The sequence below is a fragment of the Manacus vitellinus genome, unplaced genomic scaffold, assembly GCF_001715985.3.
Source record: "Manacus vitellinus isolate BGI_N305 unplaced genomic scaffold, ASM171598v3 scaffold_53_pilon, whole genome shotgun sequence".
NCBI classification, from domain to species: Eukaryota; Metazoa; Chordata; class Aves; order Passeriformes; family Pipridae; genus Manacus; species Manacus vitellinus.
Genome location: NW_021940637.1, coordinates 3957883 through 3980843, shown reverse-complemented (window position 1 = coordinate 3980843; position 22961 = coordinate 3957883). Strand labels below are relative to the sequence as shown.

Sequence of the window (22961 nt, the reverse complement as noted above, 5' to 3'; positions counted from 1 at the left end):
AAAATCTAAATTTCTGCACCATCCTATCAATGTAATAGAGATTACTTGGTTTTCTGCTGATCTATTAATGCAACAAGTATAAACATATTTCTAGACCAAGTAGACTAGGTGTAAACATTTTAAAATTAACGTTTGTATTCATAAAATAAGAAAAATACTCAGTAATTCAGTATAACTGAATTTAATAATCCTTTAATACATATTTTTATATCTATCTAAAATCATGTGTAACCCAAGGATTCAGACAGTATTTAGAAACTGCACTCAGAGCACTGAAGCACCTTCAACTTCCTGCTGCCCTATCACACTCCATGAAGTCACTGAGGGCTTGGGATATGTGGCACTGCAGCACATTTTGCATAAGGAGTAAATGGACACGGTATAAGTCACGTTTCAGAATGCCTATCTACAACTTCCATATTTTGGCTGATTACTTTACTTCATCATATTTGTTACTGTGCAAGGGTGATTTCTGGTGATACAACAGAGAGCAAAAAAGCCAGAACCACTGAACATGGAACTAATTACCACTACAAGCACGTAGTGGTATCACTATTGAAACAATTCCAACAGCAAAAGGACACATTTCCAACATTTTTGGGCCTGTTATCTATTTTTTTACGTTCACATGCATATGAAAGATATTATGTATTAACAGAGACACAGATATAGCTCCTGTAGTTAAGGAGTCATATTGAAAGTGCTTTAAACACGAATATCAATATAACCAGAAGATGTTTGTGGTATGACTGTCAAAGCTCAGGGAAGAACAGCAGTGTTGGCTGGTAGAATCTTTTTTAACGTGCAGAAGGGTCTCTACATACAAACTAATAATAAAAACTGTGATTTTCTTTGAATTCAGAGAGCAGTCATGTAAGCTATCATAATCTCCTAGTGGGCCATGTATTTATTTGTGTTAGACAATGCCATCTAATACCGGCAACAGAGAAAACCTAACAGACAGCTTATTTTCACATGCTGTGCAACTACAGGAAAAATCAGAGAAAGCAAAATGATTGAACTAAAAAGAAAGGTATTGTGCTATGTAAAAGGGTATTCTGACCCCTTTCCAACAGAGTACTGAGATGACTGCTATGGAAAGAAAAAGACATAAACTTTTTATCCAAACAAAATTAAAATGTGCAGTTATATCTGCAAGTGCTGCAAGGGGTGAATTCTCTGGCCTGTTTTAGAGCTCCACGCTGGCCTTGCTTTGTGGTTGTCCACTGGACAATCAGTTCATCACGAAGTACCAGCCTGCTTTCTTGTCTCTGCCCCCCGTGGAGAATGCATTTGAATTTACCTCTATTTAGGGCCTGTTAGCCAGTACATGCCAAGTGTTCCATGTAATGTCCCTCAGATGTCAATCTCAAGGGACAATCTCTGATCTTTCCATTTGTTCTAGCTCTTTAAGGAAATTACTGAAAACAGAAGATGCATGTCAATCTGGTGAGATCAGGGACTAAAAGAAATATGTATTGGACACTCTATTATTATTCTAAATTGCATTTTTTCCTGATTTGAGAATGGCATTAAAAATTTAAGTTTTATGGTTTCTATTGTGTGTGGTCATGGCAGATCTAAGGGGTTAGATCCTTGGACGTCTCCTACTGTTGTTTCCCACTTCACAGTGTAGACAGTTCCTCTGCAGGAAGAGCTCTATGCATTTCCCCCCTAAAAAGTTCTTCAGCTGTCTGTGAATCAGAGAGTGATAATGTTTTTCAGTACAATCCTAATTTAATTCTGTCCACCTTCTTGTGTTAATAAATTGACTTATTTTTCTTCGAACAGAATATATGTAATAGCAGTGCAAAGGAGATGGAAAAAACATGTAAAAGCATTGTTCTCCTAAACAGAGGACTGGATTACTGGCTTTTTGTCAGTTCAGGAGAACCTTTCCATTTGTGCTGACAACTGAGATTTCCAGAGTGCAACAATGGGCCATAAAGAACCCAAGGCTCTATATGTTCATAACTCTCCACCCTGCTGGGGCCCACTGTTACCACCTTTTCTAACCCCTTCCAGATTTGTAGTTGTCTCCATCTTCACTTGAATTTTTCTGCTCCTCCTTTTTATCACCACTATGCTCCCATTGCCATGGGGAAGCATGAAAATGTTAAATACTTCCATACCTCAACTTCTCAGTTTTCTGAAAAGTTTTCTCTTGGGTTTGACTGGTTTTTAGAACTGTGATCTTTAATATATATTAAAGTATTTGCTTTCACTTTGTTCTACTTTAACTATGGATGATGTCAAACTTACCATCAACAAAACTTGGAAAGGAAGACATTTTCTTTGTCTGTTGAGAAATAAAAATGGTATAGTTGTAACCAAATAACTTTCACACAATGAAGTGAATTCATATTATATTTAAATAGCTGACCACTGCCACACAGCCACTATTCAGCACAGTGAAACACATTACATCACAGTCATGAACCCAACCTAAGTGTTACAGAGTGTACCTGGAATCTATTTTAAGCAGATGCCAACACACAAAAAAATAAGGGAGGCAGGGTAAGACCATGAAAATGATCTAAGAAGTCAGCTGTCAAATGAGCAACACAAACCAGCAATTCCCAGTCCAATAATTTGTCCATAGATCACATTGCCTATTAATGATATATCAATTTTCCAATTAAGAACATTTAACAAAGCAAGATTCTGGGTCAGTGAATAAAAAGAACTGCCCCTGACTGCACAGTATACAGCACTACACCTGATCCTAGCAGGGGCCACAACAGTGCTCTTTTTTTACACTACTGTCTCTATTCTCAATAAACAAATACAGTCCTTCCATTCCTCATCTTTTGCCAGTCTCCTCAGTCAATTCTGTTTCCAGGAAAGAGACTGATTTCTCCATTATGGGAAAAGGCTTTAGAAATGTGTCTCTTCATTAATATAACAGGCTACAGGCTAAATACGTTACGTTCTCAGACAACAGACTTCTGCTTTTAAGTCTGAATATCATTCCATTGTGTCTCGCCTCAAGCATAACTCATTCTGCTTTCTTAGATGTCTTTGCTCCAGCCCTCAGTCCAAGAGCAGGTCTGTCTGTCACTGCATCTCTTCACAGCTGACTGAGCCAGGACTGACACTGGGAGTGGGTGCGGGAGGAACAGAAGACAATTTCTTCTTTATGCTACTTTTGCTCTCCAGTAATCCAAAAAGAGAACTTCTGAAGTGTTCTCCCTATCTCATCAGAAAATTTTAGACTTCAGTACATGCCACGTACAGTTACATAAAATGAATGAGGCAGCAAAAATTCATGGGTATAGTTCAAAGACTTTTCAGAGTAGGCAGACATGGTATTTACTGTCAGCTCAGGAAAAGAAACAGAGCCTAAGTATGAGTGTGTGAGAGGGAGAAAGCTGACAATCTGATGCCTGCTTTCCCTCGTGGAATGCTCAGGAAGGCAGACAGCAGGGAGGCCTGGCAGCCCAGGGTACCTACCTCAGGTGTGTTATTATTGTCAACTGGCCCATTGAGGTCTGAACGCTGCTGCTTCCTTGGCTGTTCCAAACCATTGCACATCTGAAAGAAAAAGGAAAGGATTTCAGATCCTTTTGTTTTCTGAAAAGCTTCAAAACATAAGTGGAAGTCAATGGTGCAAAGATAATTAGAAAATTCTCACCAGTTTAAATTTACTTAAAAAAATCACAAAACACTAACATATGAAACTCTATTTAGCATGTTCTCTATTACTTATCTGTAGTTATTTATGTACAATCAATATTCATTACTGGTACAGAAATATGAAAATGTGATATAACAGAATTTCCTATTGTAATTTAGCAAATATTAGTTTCATACAAAAATGTTGTGTTTACTTAAAATAAAATACCTACTTTGATAATAAGACACTTCAATTATCATTAAGTAGCAGTTATACTACTGATTTAAATTTAAATAATTTTAGTTCAATGCAAATTTTTCACGTGAAAGTGAGTCAAATGCTGACATGTTCAAATTATTCAGAAACCAAAATCAGAATTTTTACATGTGCTCATTCTCCGTACCAGATATAATCAAAATAGTCCTAACAGCCATCTGAAAAACAGAATTCCAGCACTGAGTATAGGATCCTGTGTTTGTGGGAGATACTTCTCGGCATCTCCTTCCTTTTGGGGCAAGTAAATCTACAGGATGCTGGCAGCACAGCTTCAGGCTTCTGAAGAAATGCAGAAGAGAAAATACACAAAGAAAATACTGAGGTTTTTAAACTACAGAACATAATTTTTTTTCTAAGTTCCAGTCGTCACAGGGGCAGAATTTCTTCTCCCCTGACACAAGTCACAGAACAGCAGCACCCAATGCAGGGAGTGCCCGTGTGAAGTTTGCATGACTCAGATTTTCAGTGTCAAAAATCTGGAAAACCAAGGTGATTTCTGGAACAAATTTCAATGGTTTAGGATATTTCATTTTCCTTTTTTCTTAGTTTCTCCGTTATGTATAAAAATGAGTGCCTAAATGTTGTCATAAAGCTTCCCAAATAAAAAGTTGTATCAACAACTGTGCAAATGGAAAACACTGAGCCTCCATTATTTGAAAAGGTCAGTCTGAACATTAAATGTGAACATAACTCCTTGTCTTCTGACTTTCAAATACAGTATAAAGCTGTAGTGAAAGAAAGTCTTTATGTTCATCTCTACACAAAGTACTCCCTATGACTAACACTTAGTCAGCTGAACAAAATATATTAATGAAGCAAGCACATTAGAGCTATTAGCTCAGTAATGATAATTCTGAGGTAAAACAACATACACAAACCAAAGATTCACCCAAGTAGTAAGCAGGAATTTAAGAAAGAAAATACCATCTGAGAAACACACAGAGCACCATGACTCGGGAACCCACTGCCTAATGCCAGTCTATGTGGCTGTAGCAGCTGAGAACTTCCCATATCCCTGCCTATAAACATTACTCTGTTTGAGACAAGACAAATCTAATTATATTGCATGCCTAAACTAATATGGAGCAATCTGTGTTGATGTGCAGTGAAATACATTAATGAGGTAAACAAATATCTAGAGGTCTTTAAAACAACAAGCATAATCATTACACATTATTCCCTAAAATAGTAGGATTTAGATTAAGTATCCTTTAAGCAGGGATTATGACATGGCCACAATGAAGACACACTGCTGTAAACACTGACAGCAAATATATTAACTCCAGTATGTACAATAGAATGTTAATACTTTTAAAGCACTGATAGTTTTCTGATTAGCATACACTTGACTAAACTGAAAATGCACCTGCATATAAAGAAAAAATTGGTTGTCTGCTTTTGTAAGCATGGCCTGCATGCTGTAACATTACTGCAACACGTCTCTGTCACAAATCTGACACGTTGATGAACTTATTCAGCCCTGGGGATCATAACACCAGTCGTGCTCAGTGGTAACTGTTGCATATGTAATTCCATCCAGTCCTAATAGAAAATATGACTAAACACTTGGAGGACATTTCAGTTTTGATTTATACATAGATGTACTTTACTGGAGCTCCTATTTTCAAGATTTTAGGAATATAAACAAGCCTTATTTGTTTATTGTTTCCTAGTCACATATGCAGTAGATATGTTGTTACTGTGTATTGTCTGGTTCCAAAGAGAAGTCTGTGGAGTGCATGATGAGTTGGGATTAATCACACCACCTTCACAAGGAACATAATAAAAGTTTTTCCTTACTATCTGGTGTCTGAAAATGAAGGCCATTTTTTTCCCCAGAGTTTTGCCTGTGTGTTCAGGAGCTCCAGGCTACTTACACAGCATCTCCAGTACAAAGAATTCTTCCATGTCCTTTAGGCACATCTGTGCACACAATATGTTCCACCTCTGGCTGATCTATTAATGCTTTTCTATTTAAAAATGCTGCAATGTGGAGGGAAGGGTGCCACTGTGAGTGCTTCCTCCAAACAATGCCAGGACTGTAACAGCACATTATTGAGGCTGGAGTGCAGCACAGCCTTCAGCAGCAGCACAGGTGAGGGGAGCTGGGCCTGAGACTTTCTGTGCCCAGCAACTGCCTTCAGCAAGAAGGACAAGGAGAAGGGCTTCCCTTGCATTCCGTAAGACTCACAGTGCCAAAGGACACAACCATGCAGAGCAGGCATGGCTGTACCTCCCATGCACAGGTACAAACCGTGGAGTCTTGGACTTATGGAAGGAGATGCTTCTAGAGCAAGGATGAAGGGACTGCTTTGGAGCTTCTTTATGGTCTCATTGTGAGTAAATGTAAATTCCGTTACTCAATGTGGGCGGGAAGTTGGTTCATGCTCCCAAATGATCTGACCAATGCCAAATAAATTATCATATTTGATACTTCTTTCTTCATGTTTCTTACAGAATTTCCAATTTCTGCTGTTGGTTTGATTGTTACAATAGCTAGAAAAATCACATTTGTGATAATACCCTTATAAGGTATTATAAATAATTTATACCCTGACTTGCAAACTAGAATAGGACCAGAAATCTGGAATTGACTGCATATTAACACAGAGGTACAGCTATGTTAAAAGTCTCTCACCCTAGGATAAGATTCTGATAAGATTCTGCAAAAGAAAGATATAAAAATATTAAAGGCGTAGTGTTATTAATACTTTTGTCTCTGAGCAATACTTAGACTGCCTAAGTATCACGTGAAGGAACATAAAGCAGAAGAAAATGCCATTGTTAGGCTGCAAGGAAAATGAGACTGCTTCTTTGAGGGCACCAAAGCATCTATGGAAATCTTTTCACAGCACTCACGGAGCTCCAGCCCTGGCCTGATGATTAATTACCAGTCCTGGGGCCACTTGGGACCTCCTCCTCCCACCAATCTTGCAGCACCCAGATCACCTTCATAACCCTCCCTCAGTCACAAACAGCCCTCCTCTCCAGCTCAGAGGAGCTCTGTTTCTCCACACTCCTGTTGTTTCCTCCAGTGTAAGCTGTTTAGCTTGGCAGCCAAAAGCTCATCTCAACACCACCGGTCCTCCTCAAAGCTGCCACCTGTGATCCTGAATGCTGCTGTGGTGCTCAGCACTTTCCTGCTGGAAAGAAGCAGGTTAGTCCCTTTCTTAATTTATTCAGAATCTGTCTCAGAGAGGAGCGCAAAGGCGTGGTAAGGCTTTATTACTATGTTTAAATATTTGAATAATGAGGCTTATGATCCATACCTGCCCATCCTTTAGTAGCAACGCTGTTTAATATTATCAAATAACGTGTTCAGAGATTAGTGCACTGGCTTACATCTTCTGAAATTCATCTTGAAAACAACTAAGCTTTTTGGAAAAGAGATGTCTTGTGGTAGGTTCCAATTGAAAAAGTTCCTTGTGGTAGGCTTTAACAACAAAAAACCCCAGCCTTCTTGGGAAAGAGATGTTTTGTAATACATTGACTAGATTCTAAAGGTACTCGTTGCACAAGGAAACCAATAAACCTAATCAGCTTGTGTTATGACCCGCCCCAGGAAAAGAGGGGGGAGGGGGTAACCCAGGTTTTATCAAAAATTCCTTTGGGGTGGATTAAAGCGAAACGACACTAAATAATCGGTGTATGAAAACATATATTGATAAGATTTATTTTAACAATTTTGAATCAATAGGTAAGTTAACATTTTTGGGTGCTGTCATAACTTTTCTGGGGAGGAGAAAAATGCATGGGGGAGAGAAAGGCAGGATAAGAGCAAGGGAGAGTAAGGGAAAGAAAAGCTGAGAGTGGACAGATGTCCATAGTCACCGCCCACGGGGTCCAGCGATGAAACTTGATAGTTGCAGCTTCCATGTCTGTCACTTGAAGTGGTGGCCTTGATCTGCTGGGGGTGAAGGAGGGAAGCCCCCACACTCCAAGAAGTTATGAATTATCATATCCATGGTCAGTGTCACGGGCCATGCCTCCTGCCTCCAACCTCTCCCTGGGCCCTGCAAGAGCTGCCGTGTCTGCCCTGGTTCCCACCCTTTTCCCGACTGGTGGGGGATGATGGGCTCCCATGGGCCATCAGAGGTACAGTGCAACAGTCAAAGGCCTGCAAGCTCGGCTCTTCCCGCCTTTTCGGGCTTGACATCTTCTGTGCTGGAGGAGGGGGAATGGGCCCAGTTGCCCATCAAAAGGTCAAAAGCCTGCAAAAGTCTCCTAGAATGCATAAATCATCAAACACTTCAGTGTCTGACAGCTTGTCATCCAGGTCTGCTGTCCCTCTCTAGAACAAAATTAAAGTAGTTATTACCTTTGCCACTTAATGACAAAACTTCATTTTCTAGTTACTGTGATGTTATGTTGCTTTCTGAAGACAGTTTATCATCCTGGTGTTTAACCAGTACTATGTCTATAGAAATGCATCAAGGTGCATCTAAACCATCTGAATGAAGAGACGGTAGCCCAGGAGCAAGTCTATTATGGCAGTACTATTTCAATGAAATTACACATGGAAAATAACCTCTCTCATAAATGCTGGTTATGTGTAGTAGGAATGGCTTAATGTACCTTTACTGAGCTGCTGAATCAGTTATCCTTAACATCAGTAACACACTACTGCAGTAGGAGCAATTTGGCCCAGCAAGATACACTTAAAATATAGACTCTGAATGAGGTAGTTCTTGACTAGCTGAAGGATTTCTGATTATGATAACAGGAAAAGGGGTCAGACCTCACACTTTGTTCTCTCACAAAGATTCCATTACTTATGTGCTAATTTAGCGGTGATTCTAGCACATGTCAGAAACGAAGAGAAAATATTTGTAAGGAGTAGTTCAGTAAGCAAGTCAAGTTACAGTACAAACTGGCACTGTGAAAAGAGGAATCAGAGTAAGTTGAGAGATCTAAGCATTCCACAAAACTATTTCAATACCCTATCAAATTTCAATGAACTTTAAAATAATTGCCAATTTATTTTTATCACCTCAATGAACCAAGTTTTATTTGCTTTGTCCTTGCATATATTTAAAATTGAGAACCAGCCACGATAAGTTTCAGAGAAATAGCTCTGCTGAATGGTGCATTATTATGTAGGTGTAATCTGGAGTGCATGCTGTCCTCTGCTTTAAACTTCTCAGAGAAGAGTCTGTCACTAATGCATCTTTAGGTAACAGAGATTGATTTTGCTGTCCACTGGTGTCAGGAGCCAACTGCTAAAAATCTGTGACTCAGCCAATTAGCACAGAGAAACTGGTTTTGTTGGAGAATGTTTGGACTGTTTAGCACTTTTCAGTAAGTACTTGGTAAGTTTGGGAACTGTCACTCAGTAACAGCTAATAGGAATTACTAATTCTGCCCCACAGCTGCCTAGAACACATAGGAGAATGCACCAAGCTTTTTTAATACTCTTCATTTACACCCATTTGTGTTTGCTACAAATTCTATCAAATGTATCCCATAATATTCAAACTGAGTTCCAGTAAGACATTCCTAAAATACAGGGTTTTTTAAACTATCATTTGAGCTGCTTCACTGTTCTAATGGGGAAATTTCTTAGGGACAAAAGAACAAAACAGAAACAAAAAAAAAAGATGATTTTTAAAATTTTCTTTCACAAATTATTTTACTAGTATTTTATCTGCCTTTGGATGTCCATGTTGAAGTATTACAGTATAGCCTATATGGAAATTGTGAAAGGAGGCTTAGCACTGCAGAAGCTCGTGGTGTCCCTACCAGGGAAGTTTGTATAAGCATATTTGGTTTGGTTCTCAAATGTATCACAGTGATATAAAAGTATGATTCAAAAATGAGAAGCAATAAGATTCACGTGCCACAGGCAGCATAATTAAAAAGTAGACTTCCCCCTAAGGTCGTTCTTCTTACTGGTGATAATGGCAAATCCCTGCTTCTTCAAAGGGATATAGGTGGGGTAGGGTGTTGGTGCTATTAAAAACATTATCTTTTATTGTTGGGAAATAAATCTGTTTGAATAGGGTAGGAGAGAATACACATTCTCAGGACTCTGAAATCCACCTAGAGGAGACGTTAAGAACAAAGGGTTATTAAATGGTCAGTGCTCAAGTGTTGAGTCCCAGAGTTTAGTCCCCACTGAGCAAAAGTAGCTCTCAGCCATGCCAGTGTTTCATAGAGGTGTGACTGCAGTTGGGACGAACAGACTGAACTCTGCCACATGAGGTTCCAGAGAGGAGCAATTATTTAACTGAACTGCATTAGTGCAAAAGACATCTTCCTTTGTATTATTTCAGCTGCTGTCCAATGTTTTGCTAACTTTTTTTTTCTTCACTGCTTCTACTCCATAAAAGAGTATGGCGTAATAAACACTTGAAGAAAAGTACAAAGATCAGTGTTTACAGAGCCATTGTGCTGTCTACTCTCTTATATGGATCTGAATCTTGGGTCATCTACAGCCACCACCTGCGACTCCTCGAACGCTTCCATCAATGCTGTCTCCGTACAATCCTAAACATCCACTGGTCAGATGATGTGACCAATCCATCTGTTCTAGAACAAGCAGCAGTCACAAGTATTGAGGTCATGTTGCTGAGAACACAGCTGTGCTGGGCAGGGCACGTCTCCAGGATGAAGGACCAACCACCCCCTCCCTAAGATCTTGCTTTATGGTGAACTTGCCACCGCTGCCTGCAAGAGAGGAGCCCCAAAGAGACGATACAAGGACTGCCTGAAACAACATCTCAGCCTGGGCCATATTGATCACCATAACTGGTCTACTCTGGCCTCCAATCGGGAGGTCTGGAGACACGCCGCCTGTAACGCTGCTGATGCCTTTGAGAACACACACAGGATCACCCTTGAGGAGAAAAGACAACACAGAAAGAATTGTGCCCTGCAGAATTTACCACCTAAGGAGTCTTTCTGCTGTGCCTTTTGCAACTGGACATGCCTGTCTCATATTGGCCTTTTTAGCCACCAATGCACTTGCAACAGACGTGGGCAGAGCCCTTCCCAAATCTTCGTTCGCAAAGCCTGGCCATGATGATGTTTACTGGTTATTGAGGAAATGTCTTGCATACAAAATATTAGCATTTGTCATATGCTAAGAATTAATAGCTATTTATTTTAAAGGAATGTAAATATATGTTATATATCAGTTACTGTTAACTAACCTGAAATTTTACACAGTAGTAATACTACCTAGGTGAGGCAGGAAAGGAGGAGAGGAGAAGAAACATGAAAAAAGCTAAGGACAGCAGACTATGTGCATAAAACAACAAAATGCACCTTCCTGTTTGCTCATATTTTACAAAAACTGACATACAGATAGTATCTTCATTTAACCTGAAAGCATTCAAATCTACATTTATTTAAAGATAACTGAGGTGAAAAAGTGCTCCACATGTAATGTCTGCCTCTGTCATCCCGTTCACCATGGTATTTTGTACTGGGAGATGCACACTTATAGTAACAGATCTTCTAGCAAGGTGACAAAGCCAAGGATCTTCTAAGCAAATTCTTTGCAAACAGTAAGCTTAGCAAGCAAATGTACTGACAACGGCCTTGGGTTTTTTCCTTTCACTATAAAAGAACTTGAATTATTGTAGTTAAAATTTTGGCTGTCTTGGTTTCAATAATGAGACACAGGTTCATTTAGACAGTACTCTAACTGTATCCATCCCTCAGGCACTTTATAGTAAATATTGAAAGACTCGAATGCCGCAGAAGAGAGACAAAATCCTCTGGAATTTACCTAAATTCTTTGAGGTCCAATTTCAATTTTAAAGGTCCAGCTGCACCTTTTGTTCTGGACTATTACGGACGTATTAAGACTAAAACTCACTTTGGCAGAAATGGGTACTGCACTCTTAGTTTAATGCCCTCAAAATAAGCCTGATTTTCAGATAAAGCTTAGAATAAGCAACCTGTAGCAGGTGAAAAGAACAAAGCAAGGTAAGAGCAGTCTTATGATGCACATATTGAAGTAATGTTTGCCAAAGATTATTTAACTTGCCTTTCACTCTTACACCCCTGGAGCCTCAGGGTGGGCAGGGGGAGAATCACATCATGCCTCCATTTGTGAGCCTGAGTATCTCTGTAAGAAATATGACTTTACACCTTTATTCCTCAGAGGTCTATGTGCTCTGCTCTTCAGTGAAGATGCCCACAGCACTTTGCCATGTCTCCTTCCTAATTAAATGCACGCCTTGTCACTCCGTGTTTAGCCCTGTGTGCTGATCTGAGGTCGGTATCTGTACTGCTGCACCTCTGCTTTCCTTTCTTCAGAGCTGAAGGAATGAATGCTGGGCACTGCTCAAAGCTCCATCCATCAGCCAGCAGTTCGTGGTGCTATGAGTGACTCTGTCAGCTCAGGGGGCTCCTGCCAGACAGCGGCTGTGACCTGTCACAGCAGCACCTCCTCCATTATTAAACAAAATGAAGGCATTGGCCCAAGACTGCCTGGAAATAACAACTAAAGCTCAGACAGGCCGTTCAGGAATATTTGGGTCCTTTTGTTTCATTTCACATCAGGGGCAGTTACATCAATATCCCAGTGTTGCACAGCCCTCAGTTGTTAGCAGTCTGTCAAGAATGATCAAGGTACAATGCAATTCAGCTCAACCTCTGATAAATAAACTTTGAAAGAGTACAAAAAGATGTTGAAATGAAAGTCTATTTTAAATTTTGTTTTGAATAGGCAATCATTTGGTGGGGGAAAAAACCAACCATTTTAGTCAAGTATAGAAGAATTCACATTCTTATTCAAGAGCTCATCTTCTCTTTTGTTCTGCAAATATTTTAAAATCTTGCAAGCAGCCATGCTCCCAGTAGCAGCTGCTGGTGTACTGTGCTAGAAAGACTATCACTAGTCTAAAATATGCCAACTCAACTTCTCTGCTCCCAGCCAATACCTAGTAACTATTCAAACAATTTAAGACCATTGGGCTTATTCACACAGCAACTTTTATGCTGACAGTAGGGCCCTGATATAGTAAGTTACACCATTTGGTAATAATTATACTTCTGAAAATAGACTGTAAAATTAATATTAAAAACTTGCTGTAGATATGGGTAATCTGAAAATATTCCCCTAAGCTTTTTTATTCACAGTTATAATAAAAGCTGACCTGTTTCATCAGCATATACTTTAACATTTCATTTCCTTTTACTGTTTTCTGGATGAATTAACACTTTAATATCTGCTTTTAATGAAATCACCTAGATTAAATTGTTTAACTGTGGGGCACTTCACTATAGAAAACTACATTTATAGATTTGATAAAGCTGAAATAGGAAACTTAGGCATCTGAAGCTTAATAAAGCATTTTAATTAAAGAATTCACTTAATCTTACTAGTATCTCATCTAAATACAAGTTATATTTTACCTCTTTTAGGCAGATCTCTCTTCATTGCAGAAGATAACTAATATTCAGCTGCATGTAACTTTAGAGATGCAAAGTCAAAGCTTTAAACTGACCTTAGGTCTCTCTAAGGAAGTTAACACATTCAATTTGAAACTTCAGGGGAAAAAAGTCACACTTCTGTTCTTTAGAAAAGCTTGAGATTCATTCTCAGACTCTCTTTTTCTGGCACTCAGCATTAGAACAAGAAAAGATTATGCATGACTTAAATTAACTTCTACATCATTCCTGTGATAAAACTACTTAACAGCATTTTTAGTACAAGTAAAGCTCCTATTTATTCCTTCTTGTCAAGGTCAAGATATGTCCAGCTAGGAAAAAACCACAGTAATATACAGGTACTCCTTGTAGTTGCTTTTAACATGGGCAGTATCTAGCCTTGACATATGTTCTATTGAAAACAAAAGTAATCACCTGCTAAGGCAATGGTACAGGAAAATGTAAAAAAATTCAATTATTTCAGTGCTGACCTGAGTTTTCAATTTCCCTGGTGTGCCACTGCAGAATGAAAATCGAGCAAATAAACTGGTTTTGCCCTATGTTAATGGAACACCTTTATTTACCTAGAATTGTCTGTTCTCTGTGCAAAACCTCTTTGCTAGTTCTCTATATATACTGATTACATTCAGCACCTTTTTCTAAACACACCAGGTGATTATGTGGCTGTGAATGCAATAACAGTAAAAGTAAAAATATTGCTTATAAATATAATAATATATTTATAAAAATATTGCATATCTATAGTATCTTTATAAATATATATAAAGATTGCTAATATATAAAAATATAGCTAATTTTGTTTGGAATAATTAATATAACACTTGCATAATATCTCTGACAGTCTAGTTAAACAGAGCACTTCATACCTGCTCTTGGGGCCACTTCTGTCTGTCCTCTGGGGTTCTTGACTTTGCTTTAAATCCTCGATGCACATCTCCACTGTGCTTAGAGGCGGATGGGATATTCAGTGATTTTGGCCTCCCCTCGTGCCTGTTAGCACTGTGAACAGCTTCTCCCTTTGAACAAGTCTCTTTGTAGTCATGTGCCATGTTTTCAGTCCCCGTGTGCTCTGGACTCATTTCTGTTGTACTATTAATACTGCTCATGCTCATACTCATTTTGATTTCTGCTACAATTTGGTCAATGTCCTCTTCCTGCTCTTCCAGCTCTGCATCTTCTTTTCTGGAATGGTATGGTGACATTCCCTGTGAATTGCCATTAGCCTCTGCTGGGTAATAGTCCAGATAGTCACCTTCACTTTGACAGTACTGTATGTTTTCTTCTTGGTCTTGAATCTCCAAAGATGATGCTTCATCCTCCAAAATCTGAACGCCGTTATCTTGACCCTCCTGCCACTCTTGCCTGTCCATCACCTCACTTCCATCTTGGTGCTGAATTTTACCTTCAGCCCATTCTTCTACAGCTTCCTGACATTCATCTGTTTCAACGTGGTGCTCCTCGTGGGGAACGTACTCCTCCCCATTGCAGTCCATCCCTTCCAGGTAACTGTCATCCTCGGGACAGTATCGAATGTAGTATGTGATCCCCTCCTCTTCTTCTGGCAAGCCTTCATCGTAGTCCTCCTCCTCGGAGGTGTTGTTGACATAGTCAGAGCTGGAGTCCCCATCTCCACTGTGGTCATTGCACTCCTGTTCCACGGGGGGAGGACTGCCTTGTCTCACAGTTGCTAGCTGTGCCTCTTTTGCTGCATAATCTTCAATAGGAAGGTCACTTTCTTCACTTTCAGGCTCCCTGCTGTGAGATGAAGTAGGGCAAGCTCTCACTCTGTGATCCAGCATGCTGGCTGTGGTGCTTTGATGTTTCCTGTTTGCCATAGCCAACTCCTTACATGACAATCATTTCTAAGCAAGTACTGTAGGGAAGATGGAAAAACACACATTCAGGAAAAGGTCATCAGTAGAGCTCAGTGATGTTAATAGGAAGCAAACTGATAGATTCATTTGGTAATAAGCATGTGTTTGTAGATATTTAAACCAGATTCAGACAGCTAACTTTTAAAATGCTTGTGCTGTGAAACCATGAAATCAAACTAATAACTTGCACCCTGAAAGGAACAGATCAAGAGAAGGATCTACATTTATAATAAGTGTATTCTAGTGTAGGCTCTCTTTTGTCAATTTGACAGAGAATTAATCCTGAACCTTGAAATTAGTTTTCAATTTCTTTTTCTTGCCAGTAAGGGGTCATGCTTTGATCGCTATGCAGTAAATGGGAGTTCTTTTCAATTTTCAGCTTAGGCATTTCTTTAACGTGTACTGAAAGCAAACATTTAGAATCTGACCTGCTCTTACCAAAACTAAAGGAGAATAATTCTATTAACTTGGCAGCCACACAGGGCACTAAAAGATAATGTACTGGTATTAAAAGCATTATTTTTTTAAAAAGCACTCACTATTAGCCATTACTAGCTCGATGCCATGGAGCATTTCCCATTCTTAAACCAAATATTTCAGTTGGAAGGGACCTACAATGATTACCTAGTCCAACTGCCAGACCAATTCAGGGCTGACCACGTTAAAGCACGTTTTAAGGGCCTTGTCCAAATGCCTGTGAAATCGCTGACAGGCTTGGGGCACTGACCGCCATCGTAAGCCTGTTCCATTTACCTTCTTGGTAAATGTCTTCCTCTTTCTACTGCCCAGTCTGAAGCCATCCTGACACAGCTCTGAACCATTCCCATGCATCCTGGCACTGGATACCCTCTCCTGGGAGGAGAACTCAGCACCTCCCTCTCCACTTTCCCTCCTCAGGATGCTGTGGAGAGCAACGAGGTCACCCCTCAGCCTCCTTGTCTACAAACCAGACACCCCCAAAGCCCTCAGCCACCCCTCACAGGACACTCCTTCCAGCCCTTTCACCAGCTTTGCTGCCTTCCTCTGGACATGCACAAGAACCTTAACACCCTTCTAAAAATTATGGGGCCCAGAACTGCACACAGTACCCCAGGGGAGGCCACACCAATGCTGAATGCAGCAGGGCATTTTATTTACAATAAAAGCTCACTAATTCTTCCTGCTAAACACTTTTGAATACCTATCTTTATAAAAATACTGGATTCTAAATAAATAAGCAGAGATTCTATGAACTGTATTAAAAATAGCCAAAAAAAACCCAAACCAGCTAATTCTAGGGAGGCTTGATAAGTATGATCTGCTGTGTATGATTTGGAAGAGAAAAACAATGTATTTTTATTGTTATGTTTCTCTGTGTTTCATTGTTGTATCCTTATGATAAGCTTGACCTGTGCAGTTACTTCATCAGGGTGAACTGAGCTCAGGTTTCTGACTTGCACCACACAACTTCATGTTTTACTTATGCACCAAACAATGACATATCAGCCAATCACATGAACATAACCAGTTTTCTAAGTCTTGTGTGCACACATAAAGCAATAAAATTAGCATGGATTTAGAGGATTAGAGTAGCTATGTAGAGAAGAATTTCTTAGGCATCATGAAATTGTAAAAAAAATCCTGTCACTGTAACCTAAAACCTCCTAGATATCCCTGCAGAATTTCTGATATCACAAGAAAACCCCCAAACCTTAGTGTGAGACAAATCCAGGGATGTGATATATCTACGGATTATTGCAGTGACATCATGTGGCAAATCTATCCTGAAATATGGATTCTAGGTTCTGAGAGACAAAGCTGAGATGCATGTTAGTTGCAGGAGGAGACATGAAAGGAATCCAGCATGTGAAGCTCTTTTTAATTATTGACACCTTGCAGAATTAGTCTTGACAAAAAGCTCTAAAGTAAATAGAGTATCTGAAGAGAAGTTTAAAGGAGAAAATCAGAGCAGAAGGCAAACCTTTCTCAGTGATTACCTGCCCCTCCTCACTGTTAGAAGAACTAGCAGACTTGCAAGGTTTCTAACATGATCTGTATGCCCACTATGATCCCTTTAATAAACTAGGGATCCGTTTTAACTTTGGAGTCAGTTATAAGAAACTCAGACCACCAAGCAATCTGTCCACTAGGGTTGCCTCTCCTTTAGCCAGCTCCACTTACTGCAAACTACGGATGTTCCCATACTGTGACTGCAGCATTAACAAAAATTTTACATTGGATCAAAACAGCAATCTAGTCACAGCAGTGCACTGCTCTGCACAGACTGCAAAATGCTGCCGACAAGCAAGACAAGCTGCTTGTAAGACCAGATCAGGCACAAATAAGCACACTACATAAGCATGCCTAAAATCAGGTAAAACAGAGTGCTACAAATAATATTTTTGAATGGCGTTGCAAGGAAACTACAGAGATCTCATGTCTTAACCAAAAATTATTTCTTGTCAAGAACAGAACAAATTAGTGTCTCTTGGGGAAAGAACAGTTCTCATCTGCAAAGGCTTCAGTCCTCTAGTAATTGAAATTGTTCTTCATATTAAGTAGTACATAGAGATTTACAGTGCAGTTGACCCTGGACACAAGTCACCACAGTGCAGCTAAAGACACAGAAGAAAGGAGCATGTGTTTGAAACTCATGACTCAGATTTTCCTAAAGCATACGGAGACAAGAACCCTTTTTTTAGCCAGTGTAATGGAGTTTTTCCACCCACATCTAAGAATCTTCACTTAGTATCCAGGCCCTGGTCTCACTACAGTGATAGACTTTTATAAATTCCAGTAGGGAATGCTCAGAGATGTTACTCACCTGCAGGAAAATCCACTGTGTTCTAGGTGTTGAATAACAGTGCATGGCACAGGAAGCTGTTTGAATGTGCTCTGAGAGCCAAAAGGAGGTGGACAAGACAGGGCACGGGCCTGGAGGCAGGGATGGCTGGAGTGTGCCAGCTCCTCCAACAGCTGTGGGCACTGCCAGCCAGGAGCTCTGAGAAAAGTGTTCTCAGCGGGGCAGCATCAATGTCATCAATGACAGCAGCTGCAGTTCTGCCTCCCCAGCCACCTCTAAAATGCAGCACAGGCACCATGGGAGGGATGGAAAGGAGGAACTTGGGGAAATAGTGGCAGACTGGAAACTTTTTGGAGCATAGGTGGTTAAGAAGTAGAGAAAATAACTCTTCTCAAGCACTGACATCCTAGGACATGGGAAACGGGTTTTCAGTAAATTCAGTCTGAGGCAATGACTGACGACAGTGCTTTACCCCTGTATGCTGGAATTGAGGCAAAATAAGCCTGATTCTTTGGTAAGAGGCAAGGCTGATATTAATGTTATGGAAACTGAAGTTGCAAAGCAATCTCTGCACAACAATTATAATTCTAGTTGGCCTCCTCCGTAATCTTCGCAGACAGGCACTACTTTTTAGGGAACAAAGTACTGAAATAAAAAGGCATCATTTGTTATTTTGAGCCCATGAATTGCAGGCTGAATGTGCACTGATTATACCATCTTCAACTATGAAATGTAACTTCTACAACTGTATGGACACATTGGAATTACTGAACAGAGTTTTCAAACACAAGTCTGAGAAATGCTCTTTATAGAGCTGCACGTACATTTCTGTCAAGGAAACAAACAGCTGTAGTTTAACTCAAGTATTAGGCAAGGTAACCTAGTTTTCTTCAAAATATCTCTCAAGCTTCCTAGAAAAATATTTTAGTCATAGATTAGGTTTAGCATAACCTAAATATTTTAAAACCTAAAAGCGTTCTAGGCATTTTCTAAGCTGTTTTATTTTATAACAGCAAAGTTACTGAGGAGCACAGGTCTAAACTTTTTTGTCTCCTCACCTACAGAGACATTAGTTTACCTAGTGGTAAGTTGATGACAATTAACTGAACCCCACATATTCAGTTTTTAAAAGAATAAAACCAGAATTTGGACTTTTTTTTTTTTTTAGAAATGCCATAGATACCAAATTTCTGCCACATGTTCTACTATTTAGACTACTTTGGAAAGCCTTCTGAGTCACTGACTGCAGAGATTTGTCGCGACAGAAAGCTCTAGACACCTCAATGTGAGAATCCAGGAACTTCCTTTATTGTAGATTGACAGCAGCTTAATATACACTCTATAATAGGTTCATGAATATTACAGAATTTAGGCTCATTACTGGTACTCAGTTAGGTGGTGATATCATTTTAACTGCTTTCCATTGTTTACACAGGTGGCTCATTAAGTGCCTTTGTTTTGGTAATGCCTAGCTCCTGTTTTTCAGCTCAATTTAGAATACCCAAGGACACTGCCGCTTTCTCACGGCCCTGATATCTCAGACTTTCTCATGGGCCTAGTCAGACTGCTTATACTTTAGCAGTAGTCTTATACTTTAGCAGCTCATCCATAGCCTTAGCCATGTTCATATGTCCTCGCATTTCTAACCAATCCTCTACAGAGATTATTACTTTTTCTAATTTTTTCAACATACTTATGCTGTTACAAGTTTACATTGTAACTGATATGTGAATGTTAGCTAATGTACTCTTGAAATTGGAGAAAATACTGGATTTCTATCTAATACTACTCCAGTGTCAAAGTGAAGAGAGGAGTAATGATTTCCTGGATCCAGTGGCACTTTATCAATAAAGGCTTCAAGTAAATTAACAGATCACTTCTTCTGCTTAGTGTAAGACACCCTCCTCCTTCTTGTCTCTCACCTCCCTCCTTGATAGTAGAGAGTTAGGTCAGACTTCTGTATCACTCGAAGTGCATTTTTCAGCTTCTGGCTGGGGGTGGAAAGAAGAATTCCTGGGAACATGGCAGGGTCAGTGCTTTATCCTTCTTTACCTTCCTTAGGATTTAATAATTTTATCTTGCTGAGACAAGCAAACCCCTATTTCAGTTGTACAGTACATACTGAATCTCTATCAGTGTTGTCAAGATCAGCGATTACGGGACCTAATGGTTCTCAATAAAAATGTTTTTCTTTCAATAATGGTTTTGCTTTATTTTTCTTAATTTTCCCTGCTTCAGCTCAATGTTGAAAAGAAAATCAATCTGCAGAATTTCTATGTAGCAGTAAAGTGGAGTATACACAGGGGAACCAATTTCTTCTGCTCCCAGAAACAGGAGTACTGGTTTACAGCGGGAATTTGTTCTAATCAGTGCTCATTGTAGTCACTAGCTTTCTCCTGAGTTCCTTGTACCTAATCCCAAACAGCTGTAGTGAGGGGTTTATGGACCTTAACACTTCTACATCTTTTCACCTGTGTAGAAAAATACCTCTACTTTCTTTCCAATGAAAGAGACTAATTAAACTAGCAGTAAAAATGGGAAATGGTATGCAATTGTAAACATGGGGATAAAATTAAATACTCAGTATAGTCTTCCTGGCTGTGTTTAAAGAACTGCTTTACATCCATCCTTAATTCACAAACTGAATAGCATTTTAGTGGGAACAAAAAAAGCACTTAGTTTTTTATAGCTAATGTGCACGGTGATCTGAGGGGGTAGGGAGCATTGTTAGGTTCTTTTGACAACAAACATACTACTGCACGCTTATCAACAGCCAAATGATTTTTGAGCCCTGCTGTTGCAAATTACAGGTGAACCTAAGGGTTTTACTGGCCTCAATTTGATGTACTCACTTTATTTTGCAAGGCCTCTTTCCTGTGTTTACTCCTTTCCAGGTTCCTTTCTTCACCTACTTCTCAGTCTCCTTTCTCCCACACTTCAAATATCTGCTCCATTTGTCAGTTTTGACAAAATTCAGTCCAAGTTTTGCTTCCCTGAAACTGCTCAATACCTCCTATTTTCCCCAGCCAGCCAGTGCAATCTAGCTGCTATCAAGGTGGTTCTAAAAGATATCTCTACCCTTTAAAAGGCAGCTTCAGATGCAACACAATTTACTGTCACATGAGATTATACCATGTATGGCATACGGGCTGCTCCTATGCTGCTGAGCTGGGGCTTTGATGCACTGCAGACTGAAGCTATTCCATATGTCAGCCCTATACATTCATAATTCAGAAATGCTGTAAAAAAAAAAAACAACACCCAACCCTTTTAACACAGACATATGTTTAGAACTGCTACATTTATCAAGTTACTCACTACACCTGTAACTGAGATAACGGTATTTTTCAACAGAACTGCATCAGAAAATTCATGATTGCAGGGCTTTACACTAATTATACCATTCTCTTCTCGAATAAAGAGATAAATTAAAGTGGAAAAAATCTACCTTCAATTCCTTCAGAACAATTTTAATATCAAACTAATAGTATATCTCAGTAGGCTTTAATTACAGAAGAAATAGTTAATACTCCCATCTGCTAAGTTGGTCGAGAGGAATTGTGACTGAACCTATATTGGGAACCAGAATTTTTAATAAGCAGATAACAGAACATGAGTCTGCCATGACTGTCAGATTATGCAGTCATTTGATTCCCCAAGGCCAAACTGCATTAACTTCATTTTTCAGTGGAGCTGACTCTCCAGACCATAAGAATTCATCGTGCAGAAGCAGAGTGCAGGATTACCTGCCAGACCTTCTAAAAGCAGGTATAAATGGGATCCTTACTCCCACAGGAGCTCTAATGTGCCTGTGTCCCTGCCAGCAGACTAAGCTGTGAGCAGGGGTGTCAGGAGGAGCACAGGATCTCTGACAGAGGAGAGGCAGAAGGACACACGGCATGCGAGGACTGGGCACGTTGGTCCCCCATGCACACGGTGAGCCTGTGGAACACTGATCCAGTCCCTGGATATCTATCCAGAGGAAGACTGTCTCCTACAATCAGGACTACCCCAACACAATTCAATTAAGGTCATACTATGTCAATCTGAGTGCCATCTCAATGTTACTAAAGTTGGGGAGAGTTTCTCGGTGTAAGGCTGGCACAACCTAACACTAATTATTAGTCAGGCCAGTTAGAAAATGTCTGTTTTTTTTCTCTGAAGCCTTTGAATTTAAAACAAAAAAACCTCATGTATATTTCTTGACCTCTTCTCAATAGTGATATAAAAATAAGAGTAGCAAATATAAAATGTCGATATAATTAAGAGCAACTTGCTATCTAGGTTTTCTATCCTTTTTCTTTATTTAAAATCAAATCCAACAAACTTCAAGTAAGAAAATACATTTTAAAACACTGTTTTTTGCACCAAGCAGAAACCTTTTGGGATTCAGAAATGTATTTTCTTTTGTCCTGTGAAATTCCATTCAAAATCATTTTAATCTGACTCCTTTCCTGTTCTATGAGTGCCTTTAGAAAATGATGACAATTTGTCAAAAAAATTATAAAATCAACACTGTAGTCAGATGTCTTTGGGAATTTCTTTCTTCTTTCCTGTCTCAGCTGAGCTAATGTCAGGCTGGGGCTCCCCCAAGTCTAAAGGAAAGAAAGCACTTTACACACTCTGAATAAACAAGCAGAAAACCACCAAAGACATCTTTTGTGATGGGGGGGAGAAAGAAGAGCTGGTCCGTGTTCCCCCAGTGCCTCTGATTCACACAGTAACTGCTGGGAGTTGGATACCAAGCTCACCTGCAGAGGCTGAGAGCAGTTGGGATTCATCCAACACTGACCCTGCAGCCAGTTATGCACAATCCCTTGTTTTCAGTAAGGACAAAAAAATAAGAAAGTTACAAATCAAAAATGGAAACAAAAGTTATTTGAATTTTTTAATTGTTGCAACAACATGTTAAGTCTCAGATTCAAGATCTTCCTTTTAACCCTAATTTCTCACCCTCACACAGTGTACAAATGTTATACTTTTATGATAACACACTATTTTGTACTACCTG

General features: G+C 39.5%; 1 protein-coding gene across 2 annotated transcripts in view; it reads right to left on the bottom strand.

Moving 5' to 3' along the window:
• Positions 1-15172, bottom strand: part of APBA2 (amyloid beta precursor protein binding family A member 2) — a 41977-nt gene extending 26805 nt beyond the window's left edge. For both annotated transcript variants that reach the window (XM_008927943.2, XM_008927944.2), the window contains exons 1-3: positions 14161-15172; positions 3454-3534; positions 2263-2299 (exon numbers count right to left, since the gene is read on the bottom strand). In XM_008927943.2, the coding sequence (XP_008926191.2) occupies positions 2263-2299; positions 3454-3534; positions 14161-15129 (1087 nt within the window). In that variant the 5' untranslated portion in view covers positions 15130-15172. The remainder of the gene's footprint in view (positions 1-2262; positions 2300-3453; positions 3535-14160) is intronic.
• Positions 15173-22961: the final 7789 nt, after the last annotated feature.